At 46.1% G+C, this 12,342-nt stretch overlaps 1 protein-coding gene across 1 annotated transcript in view; it reads left to right on the forward strand.

Annotated features, from left to right (window-relative positions):
• Positions 1–1,296: 1,296 nt before the first annotated feature.
• LOC104291263 (mitogen-activated protein kinase kinase kinase 3-like) overlaps positions 1,297–12,342 on the forward strand; it is a 42,988-nt gene continuing 31,942 nt past the window's right edge. The window contains exons 1-2 of the mRNA XM_009890472.1: positions 1,297–1,380; positions 11,563–11,606. Of these exons, the coding sequence (XP_009888774.1) occupies positions 1,297–1,380; positions 11,563–11,606 (128 nt within the window). The remainder of the gene's footprint in view (positions 1,381–11,562; positions 11,607–12,342) is intronic.

Below are 12,342 nucleotides of genomic sequence, written 5' to 3' on the forward strand. Positions count from 1 at the left end.
AAAGTGATACTGGATTCTAAACATTTTCCCCCATTTTTTCCCTTATTTCTTTAAAGAGATGGCTCTGGGTGCACAGCATGCATGAGAAGTCTTTTTCTCACACCTTTTATTTTTTTCACAGCTTCAGTTCTGATACAACCCAGCAGGAGAAGCAGGAAAAGAGGAGGTGATGCTGTATCTGAGCATGAGGGTTCAGGGCATATACCTCCCCAGGGAAAGAAACTCAATGTTTGGGTGTGAAATCCCCTGTGATTTCATAATGTTTTTGTCATCTTTCACATCTTGGCAGGCATTGAGTTAAATCTGCAGGCTGGCTTGGAGCAGGGGTGGCTGGAGACACTCAGTTTTACACAAAATGCAATAGCTATATTTGCATTTTTACGGCAATTGCTGCATGTGCCCCATACCTGCCTGTCTTGACTGTATCATGAACATAGCAGTGTGCAACAGGTTTTCACACCTTCCAAATGGTTGCCCTATGCAGTGCCCTATATCGTGATAGGGCTTTTGGGGCTTGTAGTTGGTATTTTGCAATTAAATAGTTATTAGCTGCTTTGAGACCATGACTATAGATGTAGAAATCTTGAAAAGGAGATTGGTTTCAGATCAAATGGGTCCCTCAAATGTCTTCAGTTACTGCAGAAATCAGAAATACTGTATGGGCTCTCCGTTCATGTCTTCCTTCTATCCAGGCTAGTTGAGTCTGCTGCCTTTTCTAACAGCTTTCTTGCCCTCTCCCCTGCCGTCTCACTGGTTCTAGTTTTGAAAATCAATTGGGATTCTTGAGCATCTTTAATGAAGAGGGAGGAAAGGAGGAAGTGAAGAACTCTGTTGTACTCCAACTGCTGCATGAGCTTTGTGGGTCCTGAAAGTTTCTGTCCTATAGAGCATCATCTTAGACCTCACAAACTGGATCCAGCTCCTTGGAAAGTACATCTGGCCTATGGGTCCCTCTCCAAAGGGCCCCACGGGCAGTAGACATGGGCTATGAGATGGAGGAGCTGTAGGAGCAGTGGCCACACACACTCAGCCACTGGCTTTTCTGAGGATCTGTCTCACCTGTGATGAAGAAACATGTATTTCCAAGACACGGTGGGTTGGGAGGGACTGTGGTGTGGTCTTTGAGTGCCTCTCTTAACAGCAAGGATGGGCATCATGTCTTTTGACCCATTTGGAGTGAAAGATTGTATTTGCAGTGCTGTACTTTTACTGTGGACTTCCAGGGGTGAGGTTGCCTTCTGTGCTTCAGTTGTCTCTCCTTCTTTTGCAGATGAAGAAGAAGCTCTGAACTCTATTATGAAGGATTTGGCAGCATTGGGCAAATGTGGGGGGCTGCTGGACAACAACAGGAATAAAACCAGTGTCCACTCCAGCAAACAGGTAAGGTATTTCTTGAGTCCACCCCAAACTCCAGTAAACCAAAGAGGTGGCCATGGTGCTTACTATGCTGGGAGAACAGAGTTTAAATGTTAGAACTGAACGTAACAAGTAGTGCGGAAGCTCAGCACGTCAGAAATAACATAATTTTACTGAGGCACAAGGTTTAGTACCTCTTTCTGAAGAGCTAAATAGAAGCTACAAGCATCACAGGGGAGCAATGGAGGAGCAGAGGAAAAGAATGATACTCCCAATCATTCACAAATACAGCAATAGAGCCTGAAACTGGTTTTAGATCTCACATCACACCCCAAGGCACTTCTGCTACTTTCAGTGCTAAGCAAAAAAAAAAGAACTTGTTACAGGCTATGCAGCTTTAAGCTTTGGGCTAGTCAAATGTTTTCTATTGACAGTGCTGATGAAATACAATATTTATCATGTGCACATTTTGCTTCAGATATTTGAAAGACAAACTGCCAACTTTGAGCTGTAGACACCCAGGCTCTTTTGGGAGGAATAATGTCATCCTTATATAAAGTGTTTAAATATTAATTACTAGTGTTTATGCTCCTGAAACCAAACATTTGAGCCCTGTTGAGCATTCAGAGTTGATTTGGTGAGCAAAAACATTGTCCCTTGAGCAATGTCAGAAATTATTTGCTGACATTGATACAATAGCTAAAGTGGATTTAATTGCCTGTTCGCATATGGAACAAATACTATGCGAACACAAAAGTTGTGAAGAAAGATTTCAGTTGTCAAAACAGCAAGAAAAAAAAGGGGAAAAACAAGGAGAGGACCAGGAAGCTGCTGGAGAAGCATGCGAGCAAATCCACTTGGAATTCCACTTCCAGTGCTACGGCTTAGAATAAGCTTGCAATTGACTTTGCAAAAACAAATTGTCATTTACTGTTGTCATGCATATTTTGATGGCACTTTGCTACTAACAAAGAACTCTGGATGCAAAGGCGAAAAATCCTTTCCCGAATCCCTCTGGACTTCCTAGACACACGCAGACGAAAACACGTGCGCATGTAGCATGTCTGTTTTAAAGTGTGTCCTGGCGGTAGCAGCTGTCCAAGTTGAATCACTGGATTTGTGTTCAGCTCATGCTGAAATAAGTCCAAGATGTTTACAAAACAGACCAGAGAAATTCAGAGCTGGCTCTCTGCAGCTGCAGGCAAAGCAGACAATCCAGCGCAGCTTTGGATGGCTCCGAGGGTAGCATTTTCTGCAAGTTGATGGGTGGGGACCATACCAAGCCAACTCGGGTTGCTTTCAGGATAGCAAAGCTTTTTAGGCTTCTCTGGAATAACATATTTCTTCTTGCAATGGGGGAAAATCCCTGCTGTCACTTTTGAAAACTGTTGCTGTAAAAGCTGCAGATACACAGTTAACCAGATATTTAGTCAAAACCAAGAAAAAGAATAGTTTTCATTGGCTAAATTCTTAATCTACAAAAGTTTCATAAAATCAAAGTCTTGCAATCAAATTTGTATCCACAGCCCATCCACTCAGTATCTTCATTTTTAAATCACCATTAGAGTTTTGTGCTCTGCTATTAGCTTTAGCATTGTTGGCTGCCACTTCCGTTTAGGATTCAAACTGTTCTTCCCATTTACAACACTGATGCTTGGAAAAACATTGCCTCCTTTATGATTTTTCTTTTTATCCATAAGCGGACCCAGCCGTAGCTGTGTGCTCATTGTTACTCCAAGCTCTCTGATGGAGGAGGGGCATCAGAGTCAGCATCCTGCTTTCCTTGCGCATTCAGGGCTGAGGATTCAGACCAACAAGCCCCACGAGATGAAGGGCGTTGGAGTATGTTGAATTGTTGCTTCACTAAATTGGACTAGCTGGAACAAGTCTGGCTTGCGGGACGATGGGAGTCTAGTCTGCGAGGTGGGGAGTGGCCAAAGTAGGTGGAATTAGTGGGGACTTGGTTCATGTTGGCAGCTGAGAAACTTTTAATTGACTTGTTTGGGTCACTTTTAGTTTTTTTTCCCTTGTTTTTTAGCACAGAAGTTGATGAGGAGGGAAAGATTGCTTTGGAAATGCTGTTGTCATGCCTGTGACTTGTTGTTCCTTTGGTACCTGGTGTTCTCCCCCCCTTTTTTTTTCCTTTCTTTTTTTATTTTTTTCTGTGATCAGGTTGGCTGGTTGGGATGAAGGAGACACTGGACAGTCTTCCTTCTTGCAGAAGGAGAGTGAGGCATGGGGCATTTAGATGCTAAATTTCCCTCTTGGGAATCTGATTGTAGGTGTCGCTTACGAGGCCCTGCAGCAAAATGCTCACATTGAAGTACTTGGGTCTGGATGTTCAGTTGTTAAATTTTTTTTTTTTTTTTAAATCTTAAAATACCTTTTTTTCTGTGGAAAAATGCTTTTCTGAGGCATGGGAATCCTTTAGTCAGTGTTCCAAATTTTCACTGAAAAACACTTTTAAGCAAGAATGTGTTGACTAACAAGCCTGTCCCTCTGTGGCTTGCAGCAGTTTTTTTGTTCACAAAGAAGTAAGACCAAAGTGCTATCTCAGCCCTGTCTCCTGGAGGGGTTCCTTAGTGCTCTCTTGACAGACGTTGAAATTTGGAGCCTGCCAGATAGTATTCCTGGTAGGCTTGGGCCACACAAGAAAGCAGTCTGTGGTGGTGTATGCTACGCAATATTTCTTCCCAAAAATATTGACAGTTTTGCTTCTGATCATCTTATGAAATGAACATCCTTTGGCAAATTGTGTAAAAAATCTTTCTTTTTTCAGTTTGCTTTCCTTACAAATAAGTTTAGGACTAAGGCTGAGTTTCTGGATGTCTAATGCGTCCTGGTAGAACAAGCTGGAAATGGGAACAGCCATATGTGATGCACAGTGCAGATGAGTTTCCTCCCTTAGATTGCCCAGGCAGCTGGCAGCAGATGTGATGGCTGAGCTTGAATCTCCTGAGTCCTGGTCAGGTGTGTCAGCCACTATGTTAAGCTGAAAGAAAACAGGGCAGAGGGATAGAGGTGGACACCTTTTTCCTTCGGAGTGTGAGTCATGATCTTCGAAAGAGGTTCTTTGGGAACAGGGGGATCATCGTTGTTCCTAGTGCATCCTCTGCACTGTTACTCCTCCATTATTCCTTTCATCACTCCATTATTCCTTGTGCATCCTCTGGCGTGGCTGGAAGGAGTCCTTTCAGGCTGTCTCCTGGACTGAAGAGACAAAGGAGTTTGTTTATAGCAGTGGCTCTGAAGAGGGGAAGAAGGAAACAGCAGAATAAAGATCTGCATTGTGGTCACTAAGGAAAAAGATGAGTGGGATAAGAAGGGAAACCACAAAGACTTAGCAACCCCAAACAAAAGCATGAAGGAGAAAGGAGCAATTATATTAACATTTATTTAGCGTCTGTCTATTTATATGCACCTCCAATTATTTATATAAATAGTGCTTGGCAACTTGCAGTATGAAGTTGGTTGTCAGTGCTGCGCTTTGGTCTAATGACAAGGCATTGGCATGGGCCTCTATCGCAGCCGGGGACAGCTAGCAGTTCCTCTGTCACATTAATTTTGATTGCAAGTTCTCCCAGAGCAATAAAAGCAATTTGTGAGAACGTTTTCTCATGCACAGCAAATGTCAGACTGACCTAAAAGTTATTCTTTTAGTGAATTACCTTTGGAATCTCTTTTCTTTGGCAGTTCAAGGTTTGCTCATAACTAGAATGAAGTACAGCTCATGTTCGAGGGCTCTCTGTTTGTAGGTCTTCGAGCAGCCTAAAAGGAGTTTGGCTTTATCACCTCTGTTTTATCGTTGGGGAATATGATGGGGGTCCATAAATATCACCTTGAAGGTGGGAGTCTCTATGAGGAGATCTGGAGGGATTGGCTCACCTGGGGAGGGGCAGAAGCAAGGGACCAAGAGGGGAGCAGCACTAGCTGGGAAAGCCTTGGCTGGAGATGACAAAGGCAGTGGAGTCCCAAGGATCTGGGGAAGAGACTTTCCCTTGTCTGTGTGTGGAGCTGACTTGGATGCTAAGATGGTAATACCAAGGAGAAATCCAGCTGGGAAAAAAGCTATTTCTTGCCAGGTAGGTGGTTTTGGATAAACATTTTGAAGCCTGTAACTTCTGCTGTGTAAACCAAAAATATCTCTAACAGGGAGCAGTGAACCTTCTAGACATCATCTTTCCACTGGCCTCTGAGCTACTCATGTGCCGGGCTTGTTTTTTCAGAGGAAGAGAACTGTAAGGATCCAAGGGGACCAGGATTTCTTGTAGCTTCCACCCCCTGAGAGGAGAAGGGGGCAATCCCAGACAAACCCCTTTCTGTCTGATTGCTGAATAACCCGAAGCGCGTGGGGGTTCTGTGCAGATAATTCCTAATGACGCGGATTAGTCATCTCCTATTGCGGTTTAGGGACGCGGTCCAGCTGTCTGGCTTGTAACGAACATCCCGTTGCTAAAAGCAGGGGTGAGCGCAGGACTAATGCAAACAACGTGTATTATTTGGGGAGGTGCAGAAGTCCCCTCAGCCTGGCCCTGTGGTGCTGATTTCTCTTGGCCAAAGCCAGAAGTTGAGGAGAAATCCCACCGCTTTGTGGCTTTGTACAAAGGAGTAACTAGAGCCCTAATGCTTGAACGCCGCACCGCTCAGCGGGGTTTTCTCTTTGTTTCCTCATCCAACAAGTAGGAAATAAGAGAAGTGAAAATAATCCCTCTGCTTACCCTCCAGCATTGAGAAATGGGTCTGCTTCGTTGCCCCTGTTTTACCCAGGGGGGGAAACTGAGGCAAAATAAGTGCCCAAGGTCTCGTGGGTGGGTAAGAGTGAAGCTGGAATGAGCCCCTCTTCCTGCAGCGCTGAAGGGAAGAGGAGGCCCCTTGTCATGGTTTTCCCTGCCTTTCTTGACCTCAGAAGGATTGATGCTGGAGTTGGAGAGTTGGAGGCTTTGTCCCAGGTGGTTTGTGAGGTGACCGTGGGTTTGGGTGGAAGTGATCCAAAGGCCCTGTACCTGTGGTGTCTCAGCATGGGCAAAGCTTTCCTCTGGTTAGGTTTGATAAGATCAGCTTTCAAAGCATGCTGCAGAGGTGGGGTCCGACCAGAATGCTGCTTCTGATGGCAGCTGAGTTTGGGAGGAGGAGAGGACATGATGGGGGCAGTTTTTGAGCTTGGTGGTGGTCTGAGATTTTGCAGTGTGGTGGTTTTAGGTGCTTCAGCTCTCGGTGCCCTGGGCAGACATGGAGGTGCGGGGCTGTCTCCTCCGCTGGGTCGGTGGCATCGGGGTGATGCAGTGAAGGTGTCCTTGCACTATTGGACACCCTTCTCCATGGGCATGGCATTGCTCAGCTGGGAACCCTTACCCTAATCTAATCGACCCTCTGGGTGTTCAGCAGCCCGAGGTGCTCAGCACCTTCTGTTCCTCCAAAGCCGCTTCCATTTTAGGCCTAACCGCATGTTTCCTGCTCTCCGTGTGTGCTTTTATTACAAACAGTACTCAGCTCTTCAGGGATCTCTGTATAAGATCATGATTCACCTCATTTGGAAACACTTTTTTTCCATTTTTTTTCCCAACGTTTTCCTTAATCTAAACCAGCTCTCAGGGATGGTTGCTCCAGCGCCGGGGGCTGAGCTTGGCTGAGCTTGACGGGGTGCATGGTGTGTGTGTGTGTGCGTCCCGATTCCCGTCAGCGCTTCCTCTAAAGCTTGGCATTTGTGGTCTTTTTGTGAAATTAGACGTTTTGAGGAAGGAGCTAAAAATACCTCAAGGAAAGCCTGGAAAGATGGTGATGGGTTTGTGGCCACTGTGTGGTGGCTTTGCTTTTTTCCTTTCAGAGGCGGATGGCAAGAAAGAGTAAAATACCATTTGTTAGCGGGGCTGGAGGAAATGCCGGTACAAGTATCTCGGAGAAGAAATTATTCCAGAAACGAAGGGAATTACTGTGGTATTTCCTGTCAGGGTTGTCGCTTATTTTGTTTGTGTCACAGCAGGGCCTATAGGCGCCAGCCGAGACGTGGGCTTCTTTGTGCCCCGTGTTGTACGGAACTGCACGTGGAGAGGGAAAGTTGCTCAGTACATACAACCTAGGAGATCAAACATCTAAATTTTGTCCTTGGCTTTGCTGCTCTGATTCATAGAATGAATCACTGAATGATTTGGGTTGGAAAGACCTTTAAAGATCATCTGGTCCCAACCCCACTGCCCTGGGCAGGGAAGTCTTTCACTAGACCAGGTTGCTCAAAGACCCGTCCAACCTGATGTTGAACACTTCCACTGATGGGGCATCCACAACTTCCCTTGGCAACCTGTTCCAGTGTCTCACCAACCTCATCATAAAAAATACCTTCCTTATATCCAGCTTAAATATAGCCTCTTGCAGTTTAAAACTGATGCCCCTTGTCCTGTCACTACAGGACCTGGTAAAAAGTCTCTCCCCATCTTACCACAGAATCACAGAGTTTTCAGAGTTGGAAGGGACCTCTAGAGATCATCTAGTCCAACTCCCCTGCTAAAGCAGGACTGCCCAGAGCACATTACTCAGGACTGCATCCAGGCGGGTTTTGAAAATCTCCAGAGAAGGAGACTCCACCCCCTCCCTGGGCAGCCTGTGCCACTGCTCTGTCACCTGAACTGTAAAGAAGTTTTTTCGTGTGTTGGAACGGAACTTCCTATGTTCCAACTTGCACCCATTGCCCCTCGTCCTGTCACTGGGAACCACCGAGAAGAGTGTGGCTCCATCCTCCTTCAACCCACCCTTTAGATATTTGTAAGTAGTAATAAGGTCTCCCCTCAGCCTTCTCTTCTCCAGGCTAAAGAGTCCCAGCTCTCTCAGCCTTTCAAGAGCTTATAGAGCCCCCTTTATATATTGAAAGGCTGCCATAAGGTCTCCCCAGACCCTTCTCTTCCCCAGGGTGTGCTTTTTCTTCACACTTTTAGGCAAAGCACTTTGTCCTGCGCCTTCATGCCTCAGTTTCCCTTGGTTGCTCCATTATCTGCCTCAGCTTTCACAGTGCTCCACGATACTGTTGCTGAAATCCTCTGCCAGAACTCAGCGTTTAAGGCTGGCGCTTTGCGGCATGGCCTTCCTCCTCTCCTCCACCATATTTAACAACCGCCCTTCTTGGATGTCTCCGCTTGTTCTCCTTCACCAACTAATGACCTCCTGATTGTGGGGAGAACAAGGCTGCCATTAACCTCATTTGACATCTGATGGCAGGGAGGGTAAATAGCACGACCGGGATTGTGCAAGGAGGAGCTGCTGTTGTCTTCATTCCTCACAAAATTGCAGAAGTGAGGAGGACTCAGCAGCCTCCACCACCTGCATCTCTTCGGTGACCTGCCTTCAAGCATTTGCACCTTGTGTTGAGGTCCTTATGGAGAAGATGCTGATCCTGCCTTCCCCTCGATCATGCATTTGAGATGCTGGGTGCAGACTCGCGTGAGACTTCGCTCCAGCACTTGGCAGTGCCCCAGACTCCCTGTGTAATCTCAAACCAGTTGCTCTGAACCACATTTCCATGGGTGTAAAAAATCACAGCCTGCTCTGGCATTTAGGAAGTGCTTTGCATCCCCTTGGGACTTCCTAGTGCTCTGGGCACTACCCACTATTTTTTTTTTAAAGGAAAAAAGTATTTGTTGCTGATTGCAGTGATGAATTCAGCTTTAGCCGTAGGTCAAAAACATAAGCAAGCCAAGGGAAGACTGCAAAATAAAACTGTAACCAACTTCTCAGACTACAGATAAATATGTATTTATCCCTTTTCCATATGCTTGTGAGCTTAAGGTCTTGGTTTCTTCAAGGGAGGCGAGAGGTTAGTGTGTTTCATATCAGAAAAAAAAAAAAACTAATTAAGAAATGAAGTGGGTTTTCATTCCCTTCTTGCAGCTGGTGTGTTTGCTCTGCTCAGAAGCAGAGCGGAGCAGTGTGGGGCAGCTGGCTTACTTCTGTTGGCTTCAGGCCACAGCACATCAGCCCTGTTGTTGATGTAGAAGAAAAGGATGCAGCAGGGTCGTGGCTCTCTTATTATTTTTTTCTCCTTTTTTTTTTGTCTCTCTGGAGCTTTATACAAGTGTTTTGACATTCTCCAGCCACAAGCTGTTTTGAAAAACTTATTTGTCTGTGAAATTTGTGTTGCTCAGCATAAACAGGCAGCGCGTGCTACGTCCCAGCTCGGTGCGGCGTTTGGGTCTGTGTTGAAAGTGAAACCTGTGTTTTGAAGGTTTCCTGCAGCAAGGCCGGAGCTGCATGAGCTTTTCCCTTTACACGTCCTGCTCCTTTGTAAAGAGACACCTCGAAAGTTCCTTGCCCTGATTTTTTTTTTCCCCTCTTACTTTAGAGAAGGGCTTTGTGGAGCTACATGCAGTGAACCCACAGTGGCTGATGTAAGACCAGCACCCAGGAGGGATGAACCAGCTAGGTCCTGTTCAGAGAGGAATATTTGTTATACAAATAACAATTGCCATAAAAGAACTCATATCTTTTTTCTTTTCCAACAGAGATAATATGAGGTGGCAATTCCGTCCGTATTTTCCTATGTCTCTAGAATAATTTGGACCTTCACTAGCTTGGTTATGGTCATGTCCTTTTGAATTTTAGGCTGGTTTACAGTTAGTTTGGTATTTTTACAGGTTGAGCCTGGTTCTAGGAGTGAACCTGGAGTTTATCCAGATGTTGTGGGCCTGGAGAACTGGCTGTAGAGATTGAGGTGATGTAAGTGCCTGTTTAGCACAGGCCTGTAACGCTGCTGGAGTGCCCAATTTGGTGACTGTCCCAGCACTGGTTCTTCCCAGCCTTTCTGGAAACACAGAGAATGCCACGAGCAGAGTTAAAAAGGATGCGCTTCGAGTGATCCAACATGTTTACCCTGAATTTGCTGGGGTTTTTTAAGCTCTTCAATGGAATCCCCTCCAGCCTTGACTTCCTAAACTTTGATGGGTGTTTGCAGAACTCGAGGAGCTGTCAGTTTAAAAATAAACCTAGGGACACCCGTCCAGCGCATTTTCCTCATTAGAGACAAAGCTGTTTCACTGTGGCTCTGCTTTCCCTCTGAGAGGATGGAAAGTGTGCCTTCATGCGCTGGCAATCCAGGGCGAGAGATAAGGCGCTCGCTCAGGAAGGGCTGTCACCCACCCATTTGGGGATTATCCCTGTGAGATGCAGGTGGCGTGGGACTGAGCCCTCCCTGGTGTTACACCTTGGAGGGAGGTGGCAAGCACTTTTTTTCTTCATGGGAAGAAACCCACTATTTAAGGAGGCTTCTGTGCACTAGCAAGGACAGAGCCCTGGTTAACTGGGGTGACTAAACCTGGTCTGGGAAGTAAAGAGGGTTTTGATCTGCCTTGGAGACCATCGGAAAGTCCTGGCCTGAGCCAAGGGATGCTAGAGGGGTGCTTGGCTCAGGCGCGGTCTGAGAAGCTGAATGAATGAAAAGGCTCCTTGTAGTCTCGATCGCTGCTAAATATGCACAAATAGAGGATGGGAGAAGTGGCTTTTACTACTCCCTGCACAGTTGGGTGCCCCAGTCTGCCCATGACTCTGCTGGCTCTTCTTTGGGTGAATTTAATGATTTCTCTTGAGGTGAGCAATGGGTCAGTTCAGGATGTACACTTACTGCTTATACTGCAGTGATACCTGATACACTTTGCATTTTGTATGTCCTAAGAAAAGAACAGCTGCCTCACCACCACCACCCCAGCACTGTTAGCTTTTAAAATCCAAGACTGTCTTTCTGCTTCCATTATAGCATCCTTTTTACTTCTTATTTCTTTGCCCCAAATATTCCTGTGTTCTATTAAACATCCTCTGAGCTTTGCTTTTTGGGTTTCCAACAGAAAAGTACTGGAGTAAAACCACAGGAAGCGCTGAAGATGGACAGGCATCAGGCACTTAACATGTTTGCTTCTTTGATAGTAGTGCCTTGTTCCCAACTGAGTTCAGAGCATTCAAAATTTTCCACTTTTACTAATCATTTTATTAAAACAGTTATACAGAGGAGTGAGTGTTGTCTTGTTTACAGAAGACCCTATTTTTTGACAAGCACTCTTATCGGCACTGTGGAGTTTCCCGAAAGTCTGCAAGTCCAGCAGGCAGCTTGGCCCTAGACCAGATGCCCAGTGGAGTTAGGGGAGTCTCTTTGAGAACTGCCGTCAGCTTTGGATCTGCATGTCGGTCTGGGGTGCAGTTTGGGACTTAACCATTTTCTGCTTTTTCTTTCAGCAGCGAAATGTCAGGATCAAGTTTGAATATGAAGGAGAGAAAAGGTATGTACCCAACCCAGTCGCCCACATGTACAGGGAACTGCTGGAGAGAGTCCAGCGAAGGGCACCCAAGATGATTGAGGGACTGGAGCATCTCCCTTATGAAGGAAGGCTGAGAGAGCTGGGACTCTTTAGCCTGGAGAAAAGAAGGCTGAGGGGAGCCCTTATTACTACTTACAAATATCTAAAGGGCGGGTTGAAGGAGGATGGAGCCACACTCTTCTCGGGGGTTCCCAGTGACAGGACGAGGGGCAATGGGGGCAAGCTGGAACATAGGAAGTTCCGTTCCAACACACGGAAGAACTTCTTTACAGTTCAGGTGACAGAGCCGTGGCACAGGCTGCCCAGGGAGGTGGTGGAGTCTCCTTCTCTGGAGATTTTCAAAACCTGCCTGGATGCAGTCCTGAGTAATGTGCTCTGGGCAATCCTGCTGGAGCAGGGGAGTTGGACTAGATGATCTCTAGAGGTCCCTTCCAACTCTGAAGATTCTGTGATTCTGTGAAATTACCCTTTTTACCCAATGTCATCCTATTGACTTCAGCCAGCTGCAGATGAGCTCACAGCAGGATTCTTTCCCCTAAAATCCACTACAGTTTTACATGCAGGGACCTTGCCTTGTCATCCTGTTAGACACAAGTACCTCCTGGGATTTGCATGCAGGCAAAGGGGTTCCAAGCTGGAAGTAATTAAATGCCTCTTACCAGGGACACAGGGTGCACACTTGGATCCTTTTCTCTTT

The sequence above is a fragment of the Charadrius vociferus genome, unplaced genomic scaffold (assembly GCF_000708025.1).
Source record: "Charadrius vociferus isolate BGI_N301 unplaced genomic scaffold, ASM70802v2 scaffold608, whole genome shotgun sequence".
NCBI lineage: Eukaryota > Metazoa > Chordata > Aves > Charadriiformes > Charadriidae > Charadrius > Charadrius vociferus.